At 39.4% G+C, this 27,128-nt stretch overlaps 1 protein-coding gene across 3 annotated transcripts in view; it reads right to left on the reverse strand.

The window, feature by feature from the left end:
* The window catches only part of LOC139764368 (laminin subunit alpha-1-like), a 142,962-nt gene that overhangs the window by 19,391 nt on the left and 96,443 nt on the right, over nucleotides 1-27,128 (reverse strand). For 2 of the 3 annotated variants that reach the window (XM_071690905.1, XM_071690903.1), the window contains 8 exons: nucleotides 26,793-26,919; nucleotides 26,425-26,565; nucleotides 20,062-20,121; nucleotides 14,944-15,113; nucleotides 14,568-14,756; nucleotides 6,735-6,837; nucleotides 3,430-3,609; nucleotides 1,148-1,294 (listed from right to left, as the gene is read on the reverse strand). In XM_071690905.1, the coding sequence (XP_071547006.1) occupies nucleotides 1,148-1,294; nucleotides 3,430-3,609; nucleotides 6,735-6,837; nucleotides 14,568-14,756; nucleotides 14,944-15,113; nucleotides 20,062-20,121; nucleotides 26,425-26,565; nucleotides 26,793-26,919 (1,117 nt within the window). The remainder of the gene's footprint in view (nucleotides 1-1,147; nucleotides 1,295-3,429; nucleotides 3,610-6,734; nucleotides 6,838-14,567; nucleotides 14,757-14,943; nucleotides 15,114-20,061; nucleotides 20,122-26,424; nucleotides 26,566-26,792; nucleotides 26,920-27,128) is intronic. The other variant, XM_071690904.1, reaches the window with a different exon arrangement.

Consider the following 27,128-nt stretch of genomic DNA (forward strand, 5'->3'; position numbering starts at 1 on the left):
GTAAATATTCCTATTAATCTGCTTCAGAGTCTGTCTAAATAAAGTCCAAATGTCACTAATTTCTCTAAGGCACAAGAAGCAACACATCAAGAAATGAAGATTTAAAGGGCTACAATTTTAATTTAATGAGAAACTTCACAAGATGATATTACAGAGGATGAAACCTAACAGAAAGATTGCAGTTATATACTCCTTTCATAAAGAAATCCTGATGCTCAAACAAGGTCTACTTGGGAAAGAAGACCCTGCTGTGTTTGTGATGGAATATATTTCAAACAAGAAAGTGTGATGAAAAAGATTGATTTCAGAGATGTTAAGAGGCAAAAGAACAGAAAAATACCTTCAACCTCCCATTGTCCATGACCTGCTTCAAGGGTGTTAAAATGGTAGCAAACCTATCCAGCCATGTATGATGAGCTATGTTGAACATTCCTATTGACTGAAATTCTTGTATTTGCTCTTATCTTTTGAATCCTTTTTGAGTTCAAGAGATCAGTATGTTAAAATTATAGGCTTCAGCATTATGAAAATAAAGCTGCCCATAAGAAAACTGACTGTATGGTCATAATGCTGAAACTATGGACTGAAGAATTTTGGGATTTAAAAGTGGTACAATTACTGCAGTTAAAAGGAGAATACTAAGGTGGCTCTAATACAAAGAAAAGTGGATGCATCCCAGAAAACTGAATAATATTAAATATGGTAAAATATTTGAGGCACACTAGAGGAATGAGCTGGAAAATCAAAGACAAAATTATTTGTGCATATGAGGGGAACATACTGAAGGTACAACAAAAAATCCAGACATCATAATTCCAGTAACTTCAGAAACCTGGAAAATTTTGTTAAGATTACCTATCCTTCTAAATGTGAAAGAGTGGGAATAGTTGCATTATTTTCATTATACCTGTCAAGTTTGCAAGTTCTGTGATGAGCATATACTAAGCATAAAAACAGCACATGAGAAGCATACTATCTTATCAGTGTAACATACCCAAACTTACTCTAAGAACAGCAGTTAGAAATAAATGCATTTTTCAAATACACATAAAAATTCAGAAAAAAATAATACAGCAAGCATTCCGGATCTTTTATGTTGTACCACCAATTGTTAAAAAAAATTTTCTCCAGAGAAACTATGGCTTACCTTTCTCCATTGACCATTATTAAGGCCTGGATTGGAAACTGCTTCAGTGCCTTTTGAGGTTTTTTTGCTATGCTTCTTTAAAGAGACTATCACTCTGCCATTTCGTAGCTGGGCTGATATTGTCTGTGTTCGCTTCTTCCTTGTGTTCTAAGAGAATCAAAATATTCATTAATACCTTAAGTCTCATTGGCAGCATCCTGAAAGTAGTTAGTTCTGGTGCTGTCTCGATATTTTTTCAGACATATGTGCCACTTCCCATGTCAGTAAGTTAGCACCAGGAACAGATGAAGAATGGCCTCATTCGATTACATCCACACTCTAGATGTCAAGTATAATGCACTGAAACCAGAGCCTCCTTTCCACAAACAGGCTTCATACACCAATAACCTATGAGAAAACATAAATTACCTCACAACTGGTCAATATGATCTCAATTTAAGTGTTATCTTTGAACCCATCAACCACCTCTCCTCATATCTAAGAACATGCTTCAAAAGTATTTATTCAAGGAAACTTTAAGTGTCTAGGGTAAACCATGGAAAGTTTTGTGGGGCCTGGACATGGAAAGGGAGCTGTGGTTTTGGTGCATTACACATGAAAGCTAAGGACTGAGTGTGAACGAATGTGGCCTTTTGTCTTTTCCTAGCACTACCTTGCGGGGGGAGGGGGGATGCTATTTCATGTGTGGCGGGGTGGTGACGGGAATGAATAAAGCCAGCAAGTATGAATATGTACATGCGTATATATGTATATGTATGTATACATTGAAAAGTATAGGTATGTGCATGTGTGGGCGTGTATGTGGATGGGTTGGGCCATTCTTTCATTTGTTTCCTTGAGCTACTTCACTAACGTGGGAGACAGCAACAAAGTATAAAAAATAAGTATAATGATTATATATTATTTATTTATTATACTTTGTTGCCTTCTCCCGCGTCATGCTACCACTAGATGTCCTTGTGCTACCTCGTTGACATGGGACATGGTGATTAAGTGTTAAAAAAAAAAAAAAAAAAAAAAATTAGTGTTACTGGGATAGCCTTCATTAGGGCCACAGCTGTCTGTACCATTTCAGCTAACATAAAAAAAAAGTTTTTTATACAATACTATCAGGTAAGTTTACCATTTTATCTTGTGTGGTTAATCACAAATAGATGCTGTGCTACATCTAAGTCCTGCTGCAGGTCTCAGTGACAATTCTATTAATGAATGGCCTTTTTTACTGCCACCACACAACCTCAACACTTACCCTGTACTGATTCAGTAACTTCCTCAACTTTTCATCAATTTCTCTTACAAGTCTATTTATCTTTAGTATTCTTTCATTCCTCAGCCTCAGTACTTTTATTGTCACAATGGTTTTCATTCACATTTCTAGTCCTATAACATGTCATATTAAAGATCTGTCAAGAACATGATATAAAGCTGAAAGATAGCAATTCTTTAAGAGATTAATAAGTGTCTGGAAATTATGGTAGGCAAAGATGATGGAATGGGGAGTTAAGATATCAGAGATGGAACAGAAAATCTGCTACAGTTTTATGGAGTACTGAAAGAAACCAGAAATCTAAGCATCCACAGGGAAATGCAATATATGTCCCAGGAAATATCATTCACCATCATGCTTGCTACAGAGGAAGACACTGCCAAATGCACCATCTTAACTACAGCCTTGACAAACCTAAATTCACTTCACCTTTAAGAAATGTATCATCATTACACCCTTGACACCACCTGGCCTTTGACCTACCCTATAAAGGTCAATTCAAGACCAAGGTTGGGGTGCTAAATGATGGAAAGAAAAAAGTGGAAAAAATGAACATGGCATTCACCAAATAAAGATATCAAATAAGAGTGTAAAAAAAAAAAAAAAATGGCATTCACCAAATAAAGATAAGATTCATCAAATAAGAGTGTGTAGAAAAAAAAGAAAGTAAAACCAATTGAAAAAAAAATTACTAAAAAGGTAAGATGACACTAAGAGAAATGACTGGGATATCAGTATGAACATCAGTATGAACAAAGTATCAAGTAGTATATGACTGTAAAATATGGAAAAATAGGATACGTTGAGAACAGGTAAGGGGAAAAATAACCAGAAAAGTGCATCTGAGAAGAACTGCAACACTGGGAAACAATGAATATGCAAAACTAAATGGGGTATGCATGTGTGAAGAGGGGAAAATATGCACAGATCATGATGCTTAACTGGCAATCTCTTTCTGTGCATTATAAAGACACGTCATACATAAACAAGCAGATAATCAAATATAAAAACTCACGGAGGCAATGAAAAACAAGCCATCTGGATAATATGTACGAAATTCAAAGGAGACATTGAAGTTCTTATTGAGTGTCTTGGGGTTTAAGGGCACCATCACATATGAATCTAGCTGATCTCCAAATTTAAGTGCCTTGTATTCCACTGTATGTTGTGTTGGGGGCTGACAGGAGTCTATTTCCTGAAAAGAAAAAAAGGAAATTGATGACCACAAAATCAGGAAGTAAATCTTTAATTTTTTTCATGTTTAGAAAAATACAATCATGGAAGTGCTTGGGGATTTTTTTTTTTTAGCAGAGGCAATTGAATGCAGTAACGATGACTTCTCATTTATGCTACACACACACAAATATAAAATATTTAGCTATCAATTTATCATATTATACGGTTATGAGGCATGGGCTATAGATAGGGTTGTACGGAGGAGGGGTGAATGTTCACACCCAGTCTCTAGCTGTCATGTGTAATGCACCTGAACCACAGCTCCCTATCCACATCTAGGCCCCACAGACCTTTCTATGGTTTAAACCAGATGCTTCACATGCCCTGGTTCAGTCCACTGACAGCACGTTGACCCTGGTATACCACATCGTTCCAATTCACTCCATTCCTTGCAAGCCTTTCATGTTCTTTGTGTTTGGCCAACACATGAAAATATGCAAACATTTCTCCCCTTACTTAACAATCTAGTACCTTCCATCAAATTTACTGTAGACAATGAAAATAATGGTATGTTACCATTTTTAGATTGCATGATCCATAGGCAAGGAAACAAGTTTAAGTTTAGCATATACAGAAACCCTTCCAATGTATGCTCATATATCCATTATTACTCATCTCAACATGACAGAGTTAAATTATCATTTCAATCTATGTTCCTTAGGGCATTATGTATTTGCAGTCCAGAGTTTATTGATGATGACTTTGGGAAGATATATTCTATTGGATCTAAGTTAAAGTACCCTAGATCTTTCATTGATAAATCCCTTAAGTTAGCAAAGAAATCATTTAATAGAGTTGAGCCCAAACCTCCCATTGACACCAAGAATCTTTTAGTTCACCCTTTTAATAATAATTTCACTTTACTTCCCATGCTGCTTTAATCCTTTAATGTAAATGCTGCCTTTAGCAACAATAATACTATAAAGAATATCTCAAATCAGGAATTCACCAGAGAATTCTCTTGGATGCATGTATAAAGTGCGATGTGGAAATAGTGATAATTTTTATGTTGGGCTGACTGGTAAGGATCTTTCTGTTAGACTTAAGCAACATAAAAATGGTATGAGAACGGAACAAGGATCAAATGCCTTGTTTAATCACATTAAAAACTATGATCATTGTATTGAATGAGGTAATGCCATCTCAGTTATCAACTCTAACTATTACCACGAGATATATCATTGAATCTTCTATCATTAAATACACAAAGAATTATAATCTTAACATCAGTTATGGTCTATACAAATTAGATAACTTTATTGTTGATAAAATTTGTAAAATGATGAGTTTATGAACGCTCATTGTATGTCTTGGACAATCGCATGTTTACCAAATGGTGTCCTGGCTTCGTCTCTTCCATGTATATCAAATGACTTGCATTTCTCTCTTGTCTCTCCCCCGATGATGTGATTATTACACGAAAGTGCACTGGGAACTAATCGTGTTTCATTTTCCCCATGGACTCGGAGGAATATCTTGATCGCGCAAAATTGTGATCCTTTCCTATATATATATCTTTTTTCTTTCTTTCAAACTATTCGCCATTTCCCGCATTAGCAAGGTAGCATTAAGAACAGAGGACTGGGCCTATGAGGGAATATCCTCACCTGGCCCCCTTCTCTGTTCCTCCTTTTGGAAAAAAAAAAAAAAAAAAAAAAAAAAAAAAAAAAAGAGGGGAGGATTTCCAGCCCCCCGCTCCCTCCCCTTTTAGTCGCCTTCTACGACACGCAGGGAATACGTGGGAAGTATTCTTTCTCCCCTATTCACATCCAGGCCCCACAGAACTTTCCATGGTTTACCCCAGACGCTTCACATGCCCTGGTTCAATCCATTGACAGCACATCGACCCTGGTATACCACATCGTTCCAATTCACTCTATTCCTTGCATGCCTTTCATGTATGTTTAGGCCCCGATCGCTCAAAATCTTTTTCACTCCATCCTTCCATCTCCAATTTGGTCTCCCACTTCACGTTCCCTCCACCTCTGACACATATATCCTCTTTGTCGATCTTTCCTCAATCATTCTCTCCATGAGACCAAACCATTTCAATACACTCTCTTCTGTCTCAAACACACTCATTTTATTATGACACATCTCTCTTATCCTTTCATTATTCAAGCGGTCAAACAACCTCACACCACATACTGTCCTCGAATATTTCATTTCCAACACATCCACCCTCCTACGCACAACCCTATCTATAGCCCATGCCTAGCAACCATATAACATTGTTGGAACCACTGTTCCTTCAAACATACCCATTTTTGCTCTCCGAGATAATGTTCTCACCTTCCACACATTCTTCAACGCTCCCAGAACCTTTACTCCCTTGCTCACTTGATTACTGTTTTCCATGCCAGCAAGGTAGTGCTAGGCAACAGGCGAAGAAAGACCTTTCACCCTCCTGCATGTCAAGCCCCGATCACTCAAGCGTTTTTTTGCTCCATCCTTCCATCTCCAATTCTGTTACCTCCTTCTCCCTTAAACTGAACAAGACAGCCTATTCACTGTTCATTATTTTCTAGTATAATTTTTCCAACTTTTTTATCATCCTTTTTCTTCTTGCAGATAATGGAATACCACATCCCCTATATTTTCAATCTATAATATTGTTCAGTTGAACACAACATTTTGGATTCCTTCATCCAATGTCAAGTGCACTTAAGAACAGCTAAGGCTACAAATACTAGAGAATAAAGTACAGAAAAAAATAGTAGCCATGCTCACACTACACACACTATTTGACCACTGACCAAAGTGTTTTGTGTAGTATCAACATGTCTCGTCTATGTTCTGTACTTTATACTGTAATATTTGTAGCCTAAGATGTTCTTTAATTAATTTGATAATGGCTGAAGGAGGCCAAAACATTGTGTTAAATTAAGCAATGCTGGACTGTACTTTATATTACATCCATACCACATTTTAATATGTGCCCGACTGTGCATTGTGTTATATCCATACCACATTTCAATAAGTATCTTTTTAATGCTATCATAAGCTTCCTCTTAACCCAAAATCTCCACCTACAATTCTCTCTTCATACCTTACTTAATTCTACTATCGAATTTCATATTATACCTTCATGTCTCCTTCCATTCCTTGCATGGCAGTTGGAGGGAGATCAGCACAACGACCAATATATACATCTTTGAATCTCACTGGTCGTGAAAATGACACTACCCTGAAAAAGTCATCAGGACATGATTATTCTGTTATGTACAGTTAATATATATAAAATCAGTCAAGTAGACACAGGAGGTAGTAGTTGGTAGGAACATTATGTAAAAGCCTCTGAAAACACAGAGCTAGACTTGCCCTCTGCCAGTGGCCTGTTAAGGGTGAGGCAATAAAGGTTAAGGAGCAGCACTGAAGTTCTTTAATTATGGAGACTGTTGCTGTGGCCACACCTCTGAGGGAGTTCCAGATGGGAACGGGCATCGGAGATATAGAAATAGTGATATGGAGAAAAACATCTTTATTGCCTACTTAAAGAATACTCACTGTTTCTGTAAAATTCTTTCTTTCTGAAATTTCTGGAAAGTTAGAACCTCCTACATCACATTCTCTTTTTTCATACATGTTCACCATTTCTTGCACTAGCAAGGTAGCATCAGGATAAAACATGGAAATGGTTTCATTAACTCACATCCACTCTTTTGTTGTTATATATGATGAACTGAAACTAACGCCCCCCTTACCCACAATCAGGGTATTGGGTTGTGTCACTGGTCAACCAAGCTGCTGGAAGCTGCAACCCACAGGCTGACATAGCCCCCTCAGTCTGGCTGGTCTGGTACACTTTGTAGGTATATGTCCAGGGTATTCTTAAATTTCTCCACTTTTCATCATATGGTGTTTCTGAAGACACCAACTTTTAGAATCTGCAAACACCACCATGTCATCAGCAAACAACAATTGAACTTCCCCATGACCCTTGCATACACCTCCCTCATTACACCACCCAGAAACAAATCAAACAGCCAAGGAGACATTAGGCACCACTGATACAGACCTAACCTTTCCTGAAACCAATCACCCTCCTCTTCTTGGTCTTATTCTCTTGATCTCTTTATCTTTATTTTTTCTAAGCAAATGTATCAGTTTTCAGTTTAATTTAAAAAGTTAAAAGGTAGCCTTTTTTTTTCATCTACTGCTGGAATGTATATTATATATACCATTTTCTTAATTCAGACGAAGAAGAAAAGTGAAATCTTTCACATATTTTTTCATTAATGACCACTTCCAGTTAGTGCAAACTGCTAGAATCTGCAATCTTGCATACTTGGAAAAGAATTTACCAAATGAATTACATAAGCCTATCTATTTATATCCCTGATGCCCATTCCCTCCAAGAACTCCCATCAAGGGGTGGCCATGGCAACAAGAGTCTCCACTTATCCCTGTCCTTACATGCCTCCCTTGCACACACCATTCCATGCATTCTTCTGTTTCTCTCCCTCCAGTATTCCTCCACCCTGTCTACCTGTGTCACAGGTGGTCTTCCACTCACACCAACCCCTTTAATTGTGCTATATACTTTCTCTTTGTAAACTCCCAGTCCTGCATTCTTTCCACATGCCCAAACCACCTCAGAGTACAGCATTCCTTGCCATACCACATACTCATACACCCTTTCATTTTTTTTCAATTCCATCTAGTCACAGTACATGATCTTCTCAAATAGTTCATTTCCACAGCCTGGATTCTTGACCTCAGTGCCTCATTTCACATCCATGTTTTGGCTGCAAAGGTCAGGGTTGGGAGGACTATGCTGTCCCTTAATCCTCTCTTCACTTCCATTCTTACACCTCTACCCTTCATTATTTTAATATGGAACCCAATGACTCTTCTACCATGTACAGCTCTCTTCCTTATCTCTCCTTCCATATCACCACACTTACCCAAGATAGCTCCCTCACTTCTTCCAGTCTTCCCCTACCCCATATCCACAGCACAATTTAGAGCACTTTCTTCTTTCACTCTATGTGATTTACAAAATCTACATTTTCACTCTGTTTCCTTTCAAACACCATTACTTTACTTTTACTTGCATTTACCTTCAAATTCCTATGCTTACACACATCACAAAACTCACATCCTTCTGCAACTCTTCACTTTCCCCAAACAACATAGTATCATCCACAAACAGGCTTGCCACTAGCCAGCACATCTCACCACCACACTCAATCTCAGCACCCCTTTTCCCTAGTTTTGCTTTCATCTCTCTTATCTCACCATCCATAAATATATTAAAAAGCCATTGTGACATCACACAGCCTTGCCTAACACGTACATGTATACCAAAACCTTCGCTCAGCTCTCCATCCATTCTTACCCATGCATCTGCTCCTCTACAAAATGCTTTTACACCATCCAACAGTTGTACCCCTATACCAAATATCCTTAACACATCCCACTCAACCCTCTCATGTGCTTTATCCACATTCATAAAAGATGCATACTTTTCGCTAAATACTTTTCCACGGTCATTTTACAAAAATCTGGTCCACACATCCCCTGATTTTCCTAAAGGCCTCTTGCTCTTCACTTATTCTGCATTCAGTCACTTCTATCACTGTTAATTTAATATTCTTACATACTTTTTCTGGTATATTCAACAGATTTATTCTCCTATAATTGCTACACACATCCTTAACACCTTTTCCTTTGAATAAGGAACAAACAAAGCTTTCACCCAATCCTCAGGCACAACCTTGTTTCCAAGCTCAATTACATATAAGACAAATCCACTCTATCACACTTTCTCCTCCATACTTCAGCATTTCAGCCATAATCCAGTCCACTCCTGGTGCCTTTTGTACCTTCAGCCTCATTATTGCCCTACTTACCTCCCTCTTCTCTATAGGCTCCTGCACTTGTAAGCTTTGACAACAATTCACAAATGCTAACTTAACCTCACCCTAGGTGTTTAGGATTTAACAGTCATAACAGTAATACAAACACATATCAGTGAATTGTAGACCTGACCACAGAGAGCATGATTAAAAATATACCTGCCATCGTCTTTCCCTACTGCTGCTTTTTATCACTGCTGACATTATGCTACAGCAAAGTATGGGGAAATGCTATTATGTTGCAGCTGCCAGATTTGTATTAGGGCAAGCACAAGCTCTGTCAAAATATCAAATAAGAGACAGCTAGTCACCATGACACTCCTCAGATTCCCCATTCCTCACCAATCAATCACAAGCACCAATCAAATCAATATAACAATGGATATTCTATGCAAATGATGTCCTGGAAAAAAATTGAAAGTGAAAGGAACCTAATGCATGCTATCTGGAGCTTTCGAAATGTTCCAGGCCTCACCCACAAAGCAGCACCAACTCAGAGGAATGTTTTCTTAAATCAGCCAAATATTTGCATGCCCCCAGTTCACTGTTACTTTATCATTACTGTGCAAGTGTCATGATTCTTCTTTATGTTCTAATTTTTGTGTTCAGTGTTACAATGTTGTGATTCTTTTTTTTCACAAAGTACCCTTCACATTTTTCACTGGAATTATTTCTTATTTGTTTATCTGATTTCCCTGCTTCCTGAATCTTGATAGAAACAAATATTGAAACTTTAATTGGAATGAATTATATCAGAATTTTATTTTATGATACTAACTGTTAAGAGTAATAAATATTTATATTTATCTATATTTATTTTGCTTTGTCGCTGTCTCCCGCGTTTGTGAAGTAACGCATGGAAATAGACAAAAGAATGGCCCAACCCACCCACGTACACATGTATGTACATACACATCCACACACGCAAATATACATACCTATACATTTCAACGTATACATATATATACACACACAGACATATACATATATACACATGTACACAAATTCATACTGTCTGCCTTTATTCATTCCCATTACCACCTCACTACACATGAAATAACATCCCCCTTCCCCCTCATGTGTGTGAGGTAGCGCTAGGAAAAGACAACAAAGGCCACATTCGTTCACACTCAGTCTCTAGCTGTCATGTAATAATGCACTGAAACCACAGCTCCCTTTCCACATGCAGGCCCCACACAACTTTCCATGGTTTACCTCAGACGCTTCACATGCCCTGGTTCAATCCATTGACAGCACGTCGACCCCGGTACACCACATCGTTCCAATTCACTCTATTCCTTGCACGCCTTTCACCCTCCTGCATGTTCAGACCCCGATCACTCAAAATCTTTTTCACTCCATCTTTCCACCTCCAATTTGGCCTCCCACCTCTCCTCGTTCCCTCCACCTCTGACACATATATCCTCTTTGTCAATCTTTGCTAACTCATTCTCTCCATGTGACCAAACCATTTCAAAACACCCTCTTCTGCTCTCTCAACCTCACTCTTTTTATTACCACATATCTCTCTTACCCTATTATTACTTACTCGATCAAACCACCTCATACCACATATTGTCTTCAAACATCTCATTTCCAGCACATCCACCCTCCTCCACACAACAATATAACATTGTTGCAACCACTATTCCTTCAAACATGCCCATTTTTGCTTTCCGAGATAATGTTCTTGACTTCCACACATTCTTCCACGCTCCCAGAATTTTCGCCCCCTCCCCCACCCTGTGATTCACTTCCGCTTCCATGGTTCCATCCACTGCCAAATCCACTCCCAGATATCTAAAGCACTTAAAATTTCCTCCAGTTTTTCTCCATTCAAACTTACCTCCAAATTGACTTGACCCTCAACCCTACTGTACCTAATAACTTTGCTTTTACTCACATTTACTCTCACCTTTCTTCTTTCACACACTTTACCAAACTCAGTCACCAGCTTCTGCAGTTTCTCAAATGAATCAGCCACCAGCGCTGTATCATCAGCGAACAACAACTGACTCACTTCCCAAGCTCTCTCATCCACAACAGACTGCATACTTGCCCCTCTTTCCAGGACTCTTGCATTCACCTCCCTAACAACCCCATCCATAAACAAATTAAACAACCATGGAGACATCACACACCCCTGCCGCAAACCTACATTCACTGAGAACCAATCACTTTCCTCTCTTCCTACATGTACACATGCCTTACATCCTCGATAAAAACTTTTCACTGCTTCTAACAACTTGCTTCCCAAACCACATATTCTTAATACCTTTCACAGAGCATCTCTATCCACTCTATCATATGCCTTCTCCAGATCCATAAATGCTACATACAAATCCATTTGCTTTTCTAAGTATTTCTCACATTCTTTAAAGCAAACACCTGATCCACACATCCTCTACCACTTCTGAAACCACACTGCTCTTCCCCAATCTGATGCTCTGTACATGCCTTCACCCTCTCAATCAATACCCTCCCATATAATTTCCCAGGAATACTCAACAAACTTATATCTCTGTAATTTGAACACTTACCTTTGTCCCCTTTGCCTTTGTACAATGGCACTATGCAAGCATTCCGCCAATCCTCACGCACCTCACCATGAATCATACATACATTAAATAACCTTACCAACCAGTCAACAATACAGTCACCCCCTTTTTCAATAAACTCCACTGCAATACCATCCAACCCCACTGCCTTGTCCGCTTTCATCTTCCGCAAAGCTTTTACTACTTCTCTGTTTACCAAATCATTTTCCCTAACCCTCTCACTTTGCACACTACCTCGACCAAAACACCCTATATCTGCCACTCTATCATCAAACACATTCAACAAACCTTCAAAATACTCACTCCATCTCTTCACATCACCACTACTTGTTATCACCTCCTCATTAGCCCCCTTCACTGAAGTTCCCATTTGTTCCCTTGTCTTACGCACTTTATTTACCTCCTTTCAAAACATCTTTCCAATCTCCCTAAAATTTAATAATACTCTCTCACCCCAACTCTCATTTGCCCTCTTTTTCACCACTTGCACCTTTCTCTTGACCTCCTGCCTCTTTCTTTTATACATCTCCCACTCATTTGCATTATTTCCCTGCAACAATCGTCCAAATGCCACTCTCTTCTCTTTCACTAATAATCTTACTTATTCATCCCACCACTCACTACCCTTTCTAATCTGCCCACCTCCCACGCTTCTCATGCCACAAGCATCTTTTGCGCAAGCCATCACTGCTTCCCTAAATACATCCCATTCCTCCCCCACTCCCCTTACCTCCTTTGTTCTCATCTTTTTCCATTCTGTACTCAGTCTCTCCTGGTACTTCTTCACACAAGTCTCCTTCCCAAGCTCACTTACTCTCACCACTCTCTTCACCCCAACATTCTCTCTCTTCTGGAAACCTCTACAAATCTTCACCTTCGCTTCCACAAGATAATGATCTGACATCCCTCCAGTTGCACCTCTCAGCACATTAACATCCAAAAGTCTCTCTTTTGTGTGCCTATCAATTAACACGTAATCCAATAACGCTCTCTGGCCATCTCTCCTACTTACATACGTATACTTATGTATATCTCTCTTTTTAAATCAGGTATTCCCCATCACCATTTCTTTTTCAGCACATAAATCTACAAGCTCTTCACCATTTCCATTTACAACACTGAACACCCCACGTATACCAATTATTCCCTTAACTGCCACATTACTCACCTTTGCATTCAAATCACCCATCACTATAATCCGGTCTCGTGCATCAAAACTACTAGCACACTCATTCAGCTGCTCCCAAAACACTTGCCTCTCATGATCTTTCTTCTCATGCCCAGGTGCATATGCACCAATAATCACCCATCTCTCTCCATCAACTTTCAGTTTTACCCATATCAATCTAGAGTTTACTTTCTTACACTTCATCACATACTCCCACCACTCCTGTTTCAGGAGTAGTGCTACTCCTTCCCTTGCTCTTGTCCTCTCACTTACCCCTGACTTTACTCCCAACACATTCCCAAACCACTCTTCCCCTTTACCCTTGAGCTTTGTTTCACTCAGAGCCAAAACATCCAGGTTCCTTTCCTCAAACACACTACCTATCTCTCCTTTTTTCTCATCTTGGTTACATCCACACACATTTAGACACCCCAATCTGAGCCTTCGAGGAGGATGAGCACTCCCCGCGTGACTCCTTCTTCTGTTTCCCCTTTTAGAAAGTTAAAATACAAGGAGGGGAGGGTTTCTATCCCCCCGCTCACGTCCCCTTTAGTCGCCTTCTACGACACGTAAGGAAAAATTACCTAAATTCTTGTTTTTTGTAAAATTAAAAAAAGTAAACTGGAGTACTTTCACACTCAAGAGTCTCAGAGAAACTGGCAAAAATTTCAAAGAGCAAGTACATTCATACAATCAATGCACTGGGCCATAATTATACACACAATAAAAACAGAAAGTCAAATATCTCTCCTTTAACCAATCCCTTAACCAGAGTTAATCCATTTTGACTTCTGTAAGGGAAAGGAGGTATCTAATACCATTAGTTCTGTTATAGCAAAAGTGGACCAAGAATGGAGAAACCTTCATAGGCTGATGGCTTTTGGAACTGGCTGTAATTCGCCCACACAGTTTGTAATTAGTGTAAGATCAGCATATTACCACTGGAAATAGTTTGGAATTCACTTTGCTTTCACTTTTTGGATTCCAGTTTCATGTCAACTCATTTTAACTGACTAAATGCAAGGATAATCATCTACATAATAATAGTAATCCACACAGGCAACTGCATAAACAGCAAGAGAATAATTTTGGATAAAGGTATGAGACAGAATTTTCGAAGACAAATTCTATACCAGTATTGAATTCTGAATTAATTAACACTGTCAAAATACAGCAACTTCAGAAAATCATATATGATTAACAAATGATAGCAACACTGAATGTTTATACGCTATGGATGAAAATTCTTTGCTCTAAACTTCATCTGTTCTAAAACCAAAAATCAAAAACTTTAAGCATTAAATGAGTAAGATAATAATCAAATACTTACTCATTATTAACAATTATATCACGGATGCAACCTTTTAATGCTCTCGATGATCCAACCATAGTTACAGCATCTATTTCTTCAGGAACACCACCAAAGTAGAGCCCTCCTGTGTCTGGGCCTGAGACTACCTGACTACCCCGATCCAGTCTTGTAGCATTTACTTCTCTGTCATCCACTTTCAGTGTCACCCTATATGAATAATGAGGGAAAAAAGTAAACATCTAAAACAAATACAATTTGAGCTTCATCTTGTGAGAATACAATGTTTCAATTAGTAACATTTACAGTAATCACAAAGTATGGCTAAGGAACACTCAAGTGTGTTGCAAGATAACAGTGTATAAGAGAAGGCATTCAGGTTAAACTACTGACTTACCTCCTGTTTTCTTTGATGACAAAGAATGAGTGTAAATATCCATCATTATACTTTGCTGATGACATGATTCTGTGACTGCCTGTCCCTCCATCAAGTCGGATATCCAGGTGACCCTCCACCAATGACACTGAGTAGTAATCTGGAGGGTGTTCTTGTCCTGGCTGTAGAGGCTGTTTTAGAGTAAAAAATGTATACTAAACATCATAAAAGCTTAGAGGGCAACTGCATCACCATATACACTAGTTTATTACATGATGTAAAGAAGCATGTCAATTAAAGTAACTTAAACTATATTTTCATATATAAAACCAAGGTTATCAGAGATTTTTGTAATATTCAAAAAGCTGAAATAAATTTAAACGAGATAATCAACTGACTGAATGTGAAAGATTAAATGATTAAGATGTGCAGTTATGAGGCATAAATTTAGCATTAATGACAAGCAAAGCACTTCAAGATTGTAAAGAAGGGAGAAGAAAGCAAGTTTTGAATGAAGAGACTTCATTCTGTACCTTTCAGGACCTTGCCATGGTTACATTAGTTTGGTAAGGCCTGTTTGTCTGATAACAAAACATCCCAATAAATGGGAAGCTGACAATGTGAAGGACAGCAAACATCAAACTAGCCTAAACAATGGATTACCATATAACAGGTTTGATCCATGCAGAAAAAAAAATCATGTTCCAACCTGCCAGTAAATGGTAACAATACTATCTTGTGTTTCCAATAGTTGTTTTACATAAGGGAGATTAAGGCTTTCAATTCAAATCCTACCACTATTGTCTTTATTTAACAGAGGAATTAAAAGGGCTTGATCCTTTCAAATAATTCTCTTCAATTAAAGGGTCAATCTATAATATATACCTCCCTTTGGGGTGGGAACATTTGGGCCCTAGGAGCATTGGGTAGAAACATTAGGTAGAAGTAGCAGGTAGGAGCATTAGATAGTAATAGTCATTAGGTAGGAGCCTATGCAAACATTACCAGACATGACATCTACCAATGGCCTGTTACTGGTGAGGAACTAAAGGCTAAGAAGTGGCACTGGAATTCACTAGCTATGGAGACTCTGTTGCAGTGGCCACCCCTTTGAGGGAGTTCTAAATGGAACAGGCATCAGATATATAGACAGATATATCTATAAACAAATATCCTTAGGGATAGGGGAGAAAGAACACTTCTCATGTATTTCCTGCATGTTGTAGAAGGCAACTAAATGGAGTGGGAGCAGGGGGCTGGAAATCCTCCCCTCCAATTTTTACTTTTCCAAAAAGAAGGAACATAGAATGGGGCCAGGTGAGGATTTTTTCCATTAAGGCTCATCCTCTGTTCCTGATGCTACCTTACTGAGGTGGGGAATGGCGAAGTTTGAAAAAAATCTATACACAAAATTTATTACAGATGTACATGGCTCTAAGCCTCCTGAAACAACAACAAATATCTTACAACCAAAAATGTAAACAGTGAAATCAAATTAATAATATATTAGAGGTTTGAGCCTCACACCTCTTGAGATCCATGCCTGCTCTGTATCCTTTATGTAAAATTTTTTTCCTTAAAAGGAAAAAAATATTAGGACATTCCCTCCCAGAGAGATCTTAGTTATGTAAGAAGCCATATGCTTGACATTTATTTACAAGTGGGATGGCTTCATTTTCCACCTATTTCCCCCCCCCCCCTTTTTTTTTTTACATCTTTGTGCAAAATTCCACCTCAAATCTTTATCCTTGGTGTTTTTTAATCCTGTGAGTCTCCTAGGTGAACAATGCCTCCATATCATGCTAACAGGCTATAAAGATGGATGCAATATGTCTCTTGCCCTTGTCAGATATCAAACTCCATAGAAAAATCATACCAAAATTTTACTCAGCTGTTTAAGATAGCTCTTATTTACTGAAAGTGCAGAGGATGATATCTGCTGAATTAGCCAATCTAAGTCATGAGGTGTCTTGCTAAAGCCATAATGATCCCTAAACTGGTGAGACTACCACTGATGGCCAGTGACATAGGAGATTAAAGAACTCGATGTAACTCTGCTTCATCATTCAAGATTCCTCTATGGACTGTTCACTCTTTCTGCCAACACAAGAGTCTATATTTCTAAATGATGGAGGCAGGGTAGATCTTTTTCAAGTAAATCCTCAACACAGAATGATGGAGGCAGAGTATACTATTTTCAAGTAAATCCACAGTACAGAGAATGATGAAGGCAGAGTAGATCTCTTTCAAATAAATCCACAGTACAGAGAATGAAATAAGGAACAAAGTCACTTATAAGCAACCTATTTTGCTACAGATAAGTTCATCCAAAGACAGTGCTCCAAACACACTAAATGACTTATCAACGACATGCATCTTCTCTACATTTCTAAGAGTCCTGAAAAAGAAAGATGGGGAAAGAAGCAAATACTAAAAACCTGGATGACTTCCTGGCTTCAAAACCATATAGCTGTACCTTCTGCCTTATCTTTAATACAAAAGATGTCACAGTGATGAGCATAAAAGATGAATAAGTCAGTCCTGAAAGCCTTTCTGCAAGGTGGCAAAAAGTAAAGATGCTACTGTCTAGTGGCAAGTTTGGATACTTCTGCTCTACAGTTTTATTGTTCAAAATGCAAAAAAAGAAAAAAAAGGTAGATGGTCAGTTCAGTTTCATGGTTTTGGTTTCCCACCTACTGGTTAGTCCAAATTTGATGTTGTAGGGGTTTTGCAAAGAAAGTGTACCCACACCTACCCTACCAAGTGCAGAAAATATCAAAATTGGCATCGTTAATACTAAAAAGAGCTAAGCAACAAAGCTCATGGTGTATTCCACTCTTTTCAATGTGATTCATGCCTTGTACCACTAACTCCTAAAAAATGAAGTTTCTGCTATGAAAATGTTGATACCCATAACAATATTATTACTTTCATTATAATTTTGTTTTATATTAGTGTATAATACTGTGACTAAAAAAAGCATTGCGGAAGATGAAAGCCGGCAAGGCAGCAGGTTTGGATGGTACTGCAGTGGAATTTATTAAAAATGGGGGTGACTGTGTTGTTGACTGGTTGGTAAGGATATTTAATGTATGTATGACCCTTGGTGAGGTACCTGAGGACTGGCAGAATGCATACATAGTGCCATTGTACAAAAGCAAAGGGGATAAAGGTGAAAGCTCAAATTACAGAGGTCTAAGTTTGTTGAGTATTCCTGGGAAATTGTATGGGAGGGAATTGACTGAGAGGGTGAAAGCATGTACAGAGCATCAGACTGGGGAAGAGCAGTGTGGTTTCAAAAGTGGTAGAGGATGTGTGGATCAGGTGTTTGCTTTGAAGAATGTATGAGAAATACTTAGAAAAGCAAATAGCTTTGTATGTAGCATTTATGGATCTGGAGAAGGCATATTGATAGAGTGGATAGAGATGCTCTGTGGAAGGTATTAAGAATATATGGAGTGGAAGGCAAGTTGCTAGAAGCAGTGAAAAGATTTTATCGCCAATGTAAAGCATGTGTATGAGTAGGAAGAGAGGAAAGTGACTGGTTCTCAGTGAATGTAGGTTTGCGGAAGCGGTGCATGATGTCTCCATGGTTGTTTAATGTGTTTCTGGATGGGGTTGTTAGGGAGGTGAATGTAAGGGTTTCAGAGAGAGGGGCAAGTATGCAGTCTGTTGTGGATGAGAGGGCTTAGGAAGTGAGTCAGTTGTTGTTCGCTAATGATATAGTGCTGGTGGCTGATTCGGGTGAGAAACTGCAGAAGGTGGTGACTGAGATTGGCAAAGTGTGGGATAGAAGAAAGCTGAGAGTAAATGTGAATAAGAGCAAGGTAATTAGGTACAGCAGGGTTGAGGGACAAGTAAATTGGGATGTACATTTGAATGGAGAAAAACTGGAGGAAGTGTTTAGATACCTGGGAGTAGATTTGGCAGCAGATGGAACCATGGAAGCAGAAGTGAGTCATTGAGTGGGGGAGGGGGCCAAAGTTCTGGGAGCATTGAAAAATGTGTGGAAGGCGAGAACATTATCTCGGAAAGCAAAAATGGGTATGTTTGAAGGAATAGTGGCTCCAACACGGCGTGGGCTGTAGATAGAGTTGTGCGGAGGAGGGTGGATGTGTTGGAAAAGAGATGTTTGAGAACAATATGTGGTGTGAGGTGGTTTGACCAATTAAGTAATGAAAGGGTAAGAGAGGTGAGTGGTAATAAAAAGAGTGTGGTTGAGAGAGCAGAAGAGGATGTTTTGAAATAGTTTGGTCACATGGAGAGAATGAGTGAGGAAAGATTGACAAAGAGGATATATGTGTCAGAGGTGGAGGGAATGAGGAGAAGTGGGAGACCAAATTGGAGGTGGAAAGATGGAGAAAGATTTTGAGCAATCGGGGCATGAACATGCATGAAGGAGAAAAGCGTGCAAGGAATAGAGTGAATTGGAACGATGTGGTATACCGGGGTCGTCGTGCTGTCAATGGATTGAACCAGGGCACATGAAGCATCTGCGGTAAACCATGGAAAGTTTTGTGGGGCCTGGATGTGGAAAGGGATCTGTGGTTTCAGTGCATTATATATGACAGCTAGAGACTGAGTGTGAAAGAATGAGACCTTTGTTGTCTTTTCCTAGCACTACCTTGCACGCATGCGGGGGGAGGGGGTTGTCATTTCCTGTGTGGCGGAGAGGCAACAGGAATGAATATAAGCAGAAAGTAAGAATTATGTACATGTGTATATATATGTATATGTCTATATGTATATATATACACGTATACGTTGAAATGTATAGGTATGTATATGAGCATGTGCATGTATATACATGTGTATGTGGGTGGTTGAGCTGTTCTTTCATCTGTTTCCTTGCGCTACCTCGCTAACGCGGGAGACAGTGACAAAATATAATAAAAAAAAAATGTGACTAGTCAACGTTTTCCCTTAAAACCAATAAAGTAAAGAACTATAATTTAAGAAAGCACTTGGAAAGATGGGTGACTAATTATACCTACCTTTTCTGATCTATACAATGTTCTACACTTTTAAAGAAAAAAGGTGCAAGGCAAAATATGTGTTAGTCTATGCAAGAGTAGTGATGACTAAGATTAGTAACAGATCCATTGCTGTAACCAAAGTACTCCCTTCACCATAGCGTACAGTGGGTGTTGAGGTGGTGGTGGTGGTAGTAGTAGGCATGTCTCCCTCTGTTTCATTGTCCTTTAAGGGGAATTTTCCATCTATTAGTACATACAGTCAGGATTACTTGTTAGACCTGGGTGTTTGGAAATGACAAAACAAATAAATTAAGCTCTCTCAAACTGAAGCTAATCTCCTCACCGTACATTTCTGCAAACATAAATTCTGTACACACTGCAGATCAATGATAATCATCCAAAGAATTTACATAGTATTGTTTACTTAATAACATATCTGAAATTCTGAACTCAATGCAGATCACTGATAATCATCCAAAGAATTTACACAACAATGATAACTAAATGACATATCTGCAATTGTGACCATGAAGCTATTCACACTGGATATGACTTTAAAACTTTGGCTGCTTATATATTTTATATAATCAAGACTACTGAATTAATCACTGTATGCTCAGTCAGTCACTGCCAATCTAAGCCCAAGATTAATGTTAGCCTTAAAAATTCTATTTCTTAACATAACTCTTAGCTTTTTCTTTATAATACAAGTAACTGTTATCAGAAAAAGGTAGAGAGACCAAACTGAAGAGAAAAAACGTAAAGCTTAGCATCTAACTAATACAGTTGAGAATTAAATATGATCAGAAGAATGACAGGGTAAATTCTCAACATATGCTTCCAAGAGGAAAAGTGCACTGATCACCAAACTGGATCCACTCAATAATTAAAATAATCAACCAATGAGTAGGTACAGTGCCAAACATTCACAAGAAGCAGTCACACTCATATTCATCAATTAGACAATATAAGCATCCTGATTACTACTCTTCAAGTGGCAACCATCAATATGTAGGTATTATATACAACAACCATTGTGTAAACATTGTTGGATTATCAGTACTGAATTCTAAAAAAATTTAAATAAATACAGTACATTCTCCCCCTATCCCTGGGGATAGGGGTGAAAGAATACTTACCATGTATTCCCTGCATATTGTAGGTGACTAAAAGGGGAGGGAGTTGGGGCTGGAAATACTCCCCACCCATTTTTTATTTTCCAAAAGAAGGAACAGAGAAGGGGACCAAGTGAGGATGTTTCCTCTAAGGCTCAGTCCTCTGTTCCTAACGCTACCTTGCTAACACAGGAAATGGCGTTCAGAACAGAGGACTGAGCCTTTGAGGGAATATCCTCACTTGGCCCCCTTCTCTGTCCCTTCTTTTGGAAAATTACAAAAATAACCCTGTTCTTAACGCTACCAAAAAGAAGGGACAGAGAAGGGGGCCAGGTGAGGATATTCCCTCAAAGGCCCAGTCCTCTGTTCTTAACACTACCTCGCTAATGCGGGAAATGACGAATAGTTAGATATCTGGGAGTGGATCTGGCAGCGGATGGAACCATGGAAGTGGAAGTGGATCATAGGGTGGGGGAGGGGGCAAAAATTCTGGGAGCCTTGAAGAATGTGTGGAAAGTCGAGAACATTATCTCGGAAAGCAAAAATGGGTATGTTTGAAGGAATAGTGGTTCCAACAATGTTGTATGGTTGCGAGGCGTGGGCTATGGATAGAGTGGTGCGCAGGAGGATGGATGTGCTGGAAATGAGATGTTTGAGGACAATGTGTGGTGTGAGGTGGTTTGATCGAGTAAGTAACGTAAGGGTAAGAGAGATGTGTGGAAATAAAAAGAGCGTGGTTGAGAGAGCAGAAGAGGGTGTTTTGAAATGGTTTGGGCACATGGAGAGAATGAGTGAGGAAAGATTGACTAAGAGGATATATGTGTCGGAGGTGGAGGGAACGAGGAGAAGAGGGAGACCAAATTGGAGGTGGAAAGATGGAGTGAAAAAGATTTTGTGTGATCGGGGCCTGAACATGCAGGAGGGTGAAAGGAGGGCAAGGAATAGAGTGAACTGGAGCGATGTGGTATACCGGGGTTGACGTGCTGTCAGTGGATTGAATCAGGGCATGTGAAGCGTCTGGGGTAAACCATGGAAAGCTGTGTAGGTATGTATATTTGCGTGTGTGGACGTATGTATATACATGTGTATGGGGGTGGGTTGGGCCATTTCTTTCGTCTGTTTCCTTGCGCTACCTTGCAAACGCAGGAGACAGCGGAAAAAAAAAAAAAAAAAAAATATATAAATGTGTGTGTGTGTGTGTGTGTGTGTGTGTAGGGGTGGTGATGGGAATGGATGAAGGCAGCAAGTATGAATATGCACATGTGTATACATTTATATGTCTGTGGGTTTGGATGGTACATGTACATGTGTATATATGTATATGTCCGTGGGTTTGGATGGTATTGCAGTGGAATTTATCAAAAAAAGGGGGTGACTGTGTTGTTGACAAGTTGGTGAGGATATGCAATGTATGTATGGCTCATGGTGAAGTGCCTGAGGATTGGCAGAATGCATGCATAACACCACTGTACAAAGGCAAAGGGGATAAAGGTGAGCGTTCAAATTACAGAGGTATAAGTTTATTGGGTATTCCTGGGAAATTATATGGGAGGGTATTGAGAGGGTGAAGGAATGTACAGAACATCAGATTGGGGAAAAGCAGTGTGGTTTCAGAAGTGGAAGAGGATGTGTGGATCAGGTGTTTGCTTTGAAGAATGTATGTGAGAAATACTTAGAAAAGCAAATGGATTTGTATGCAGTATTTATGGATCTGGAGAAGGCATATGACAGAGTTGATAGAGATGCTCTGTGGAAGGTATTAAGAATATATGGTGTGGGAAGCAAGTTGCTAGAAGCAGTGAAAAGTTTTTCTCAAGGATGTAAGGCATGTGTACGAGTAGGAAGAGACGAAAGTGACTGGTTCTCAGTGAATGTCGGTGCATGATGTCTCCATGGTTGTTTGTTTCTGGATGGGGTTGTCAGGGAGGTGAATGCATGAGTTTTGGAGAGAGGGGCAAGTATGCAGTCTGTTGTGGATGAGAGGGCTTGGGAAGTGAGTCAGTTGTAGTTCACTGATGATTCAGCGCTGGTGGCTGATTCAGGTGAGAAACTGCAGAAGCTGGTGACTGAGTTTGGTAAAGTGTGTGAAAGAAGAAAGCTGAGAGTAAATGTGAATAAGAGCAAGGTTATTTGGTACAGTAGGGTTGAGGGACAAGTCAATTGGGAGGCAAGTTTGAATGGAGAGAAACTGGAGGAAGTGAAGTGTTTTAGATATCTGGGAGTGGATTTGGCAGCTGACAGAACCATGGAAGTGGAAGTGAGTCACAGGGTGGGGGAGGGGGCGAAGTTCTGAGAGGGATGAAAAATGTGTGGAAGGCGAGAATGTTATCTCAGAAAGCAAAAATGGGTATGTTTGAAGGAATAGTTGTTCCAACAATGTTATACGGTTGCGAGGCATGAGCTATAAATAAGAGTTGTGCGGAGGAGGGTGGATGTGTTGGAAATGAGATGTTTGAGAACAATATGTGGTGTAACGTGGTTTGATTAAGTAATGAAAGGGTATGAGATTTTTTTTTTTTTTTTTTATACTTTGTCGCTGTCTCCCGCGTTTGCGAGGTAGCGCAAGGAAACAGACGAAAGAAATGGCCCAACCCACCCCCATACACATGTATATACATACGTCCACACACGCAAATATACATACCTACACAGCTTTCCATGGTTTACCCCAGACGCTTCACATGCCTTGATTCAATCCACTGACAGCACGTCAACCCCGGTATACCACATCGCTCCAATTCACTCTATTCCTTGCCCTCCTTTCACCCTCCTGCATGTTCAGGCCCCAATCACACAAAATCTTTTTCACTCCATCTTTCCACCTCCAATTTGGTCTCCCTCTTCTCCTTGCTCCCTCCACCTCTGACACATATATCCTCTTGGTCAATCTTTCCTCACTCATCCTCTCCATGTGCCCAAACCACTTCAAAACACCCTCTTCTGCTCTCTCAACCAAGCTCTTTTATTTCCTCACATCTCTCTTACCCTTACGTTACTCACTCGATCAAACCACCTCACACCACACATTGTCCTCAAACATCTCATTTCCAGCACATCCATCCTCCTGCGCACAACTCTATCCATAGCCCACGTCTCGCAACCATACAATATTGTTGGAACCACTATTCCTTCAAACATACCCATTTTTGCTTTCCGAGATAATGTTCTCGACTTCCACACATTCTTCAAGGCCCCCAGAATTTTCGCCCCCTCCCCCACCCTATGATCCACTTCCGCTTCCATGGTTCCATCCGCTGCCAGATCCACTCCCAGATATCTAAAACACTTCACTTCCTCCAGTTTTTTGGTAATAAAAAGTGTGGTTGAGAGAGCAGAATAGGGTGTGTTGAAATGGTTTGGTCACATGGAGAGAATGAGTAAGGAAAGAATGACAAAGAGGATATGTGTCAGAGGTGGAGGGAATGAGGAGAAGTGGGAGTCCAAATTGGAGGTGGAAAGATGGAGTGAAAAAGATTTTGAGCGATCGGGGCCTGAACATGCAGGAGGGTGAAAGGCGTGCAAGGAATAGAGTGAATTGGAATGATGTGATATACCAGGGCTGATGTGCTGTCAATGGATTGAACCAGGGCATGTGAAGCATCTGGGGTAAACCATGGAAAGTTTTGTGGGACCTGGATGTGGAAAGGGAGCTGTGGTTTCAGTGCATTATACATGACATTTAGAGACTGAGTGTGAACGAACGTGGCCTTTGTTGTCTTTTCCTAGCACTACCACGCGTGCATGTGGGGAGTGGGGGTTGTCATTTCATGTGTGGTGGGGTGGCAACAGGAATGAATAAAGGCAGGAAGTATGAATTATGTACATGTGTATATATGTATATGTCTGTGTATGTATATATATGTATATGTTGAAATGTTTAGGTATGTATATGTGTGTGTATATATATACATGTGTATGTGGGTGGTTTGGGCCATTTCTTTCGTCTGTTTCCTTGTGCTACCTCGCTAACGTGGGAGACAGCAACAAAGTATAATAAATAAATAAAATAAACATATATAGTGAGGTAGCACTAGGAAACAGACGAATGAATGGCCTAACCCACTCACATATGCATGTATATACATAATCGCCCACGCACGCACATACACATACCTATACGTTTCAACGTATACCTACATATACATACACAGACATACGCACACATACACGACTACATATTCATACTTGCTGCCTTCATCTATTCCCATCGCCATCCCGCCACAAATGAAATGGCACCCCCTCCCCCGCGTGTGTGCAAGGTAGCGCTAGGAAAAGACAACAAAGGCCACATTCATTCACATTCAGCCTCTAGCTGTCATGTTTAATGCACCGAAACCACAGCTCCCTTTCCACATCCAGGCCCTACAAAACTTTCCATGGTTTACCCCAGACGCTTCACATGCCCTAGTTCAATCCACTGACAACACAATGACCCCGGTATACCACATCGTTCCAATTCACTCTATTCCTTGGACGCCTTTCACCCTCTTGTATGTTCAGGCCCCAATTGCTCAAAATCTTTTTCACTCTATCCTTCCACCTCCAATTTGGTCTCCTACCTCTCCTCGTTCCCTCCACCTCTGATGCATATATCCTCTTTGTCAATCTTTCCTCACTCATTCTCTCCATGTGACCAAACCATTTCAATACACCCTTTTCTGCTCTCTCAACCACACTCTTTTTGTTACCACACACCTCTCTTACCCTTTCATTACTTACTCAATCAAACCACCTCACACCACATACTGTCCTCAAACATCTCATTTCCAGCACATCCATCCTCCTCCACACATCCCTATCTATAGCCCATGCCTCGCAACCATATAACATTGTTGGAACTTGTGTTAAGGAGGATGGCCCAGCTGAAATACTTCAAAATATCCCCATCTGACTTTTCGTAAATCTTATCCTTAGCATTGTTTACCGAGTCAATCAAGAAGGCAAAGATGCAAAACTTGAACATACTCCTCAGTCTATTATTCTTCCCATTTGAATCACCTTACTTTCTCTTTCCAGGAAATTTTGATGTTATCCAAATTAATTCATGATGTGACTTGAAAACATCAACATGTATTAATCACATGGTAAATTTTTCATACAAAAAAATAAACTTTAAGCTAATCTTAAGCGATACCTATAACAATAGTTAATAATATGCAAGTTTCCTCTTAACAAATCTAAAACATTAAAAGTAAGCCTGCTCATGAAAAAGCAAGATATCATTATCCATTACATCGTAACTATCTATCTTATGATGGCAGTAAACAGAATATAAAAAATGGCAGATCCTCCCTGTAAATGCTGATGATTATCATGCTAATTCAATTTACATTACCATATGCTTCCAATCCATACATTTCTCATAAAGCAAAGGCAGATCCAAATCGAATCACTACACCTTAAGAGCTTACCTGTCCAACAAATGTAGAAAGCATCAATAAGGCATCTGATTCCATTGTTTGGAATGTGAATCCAAAGTTTGAGTCACGCTTCAGGACATGGGACTGAAGTTCAACAAAACCTTGACCAAGGAAGCCAACATCATTTAATGGCTGTGGGATAATTGAAGATTCTTAATCCATAATAAGGCTTACTAAAATTTTCAGATTCGTACATATCACCTATACCAACATACCTATCAGATTATCCAACCAAATATTGAACTCTATCACAAAATCAAAAAAGTACTTTATTACACTAAAAAGATATATAATACTTTTATCATTGTCTTAAGTTCAAAATACAGTGGTCTTAATTGCAGCAATAAGATCTAAAATACCTTTTCGGAGCAGAATTGCTCAATGCCATAATACTGTCCATCAGTAAGTGGATTCTTCCCTTCATCCAACACACTCAGTCCTCCCATACAACCAAGAAGTGAACGCAACACTAACTCAGTGCCCCACCTGATAATCAAAATGCACAACTATTAAAAAATCACATAAATTCTAGCAGACTGACACTGACCAAAAGTAATAATCTTGAGTCTTTCCACTGTGAATAGTTTTATGATATGAAATCAATCAAAAGTGTTAACAGCAAGAGGAAGAATTAGGCAAAGCTCCAGTGAGGTGGATCAGGTGCATAGAGCATCTCAAAATACACACATATTCTA

Source organism: Panulirus ornatus, chromosome 49, assembly GCF_036320965.1.
Source record: "Panulirus ornatus isolate Po-2019 chromosome 49, ASM3632096v1, whole genome shotgun sequence".
In the NCBI taxonomy this organism is placed as follows: Eukaryota; Metazoa; Arthropoda; class Malacostraca; order Decapoda; family Palinuridae; genus Panulirus; species Panulirus ornatus.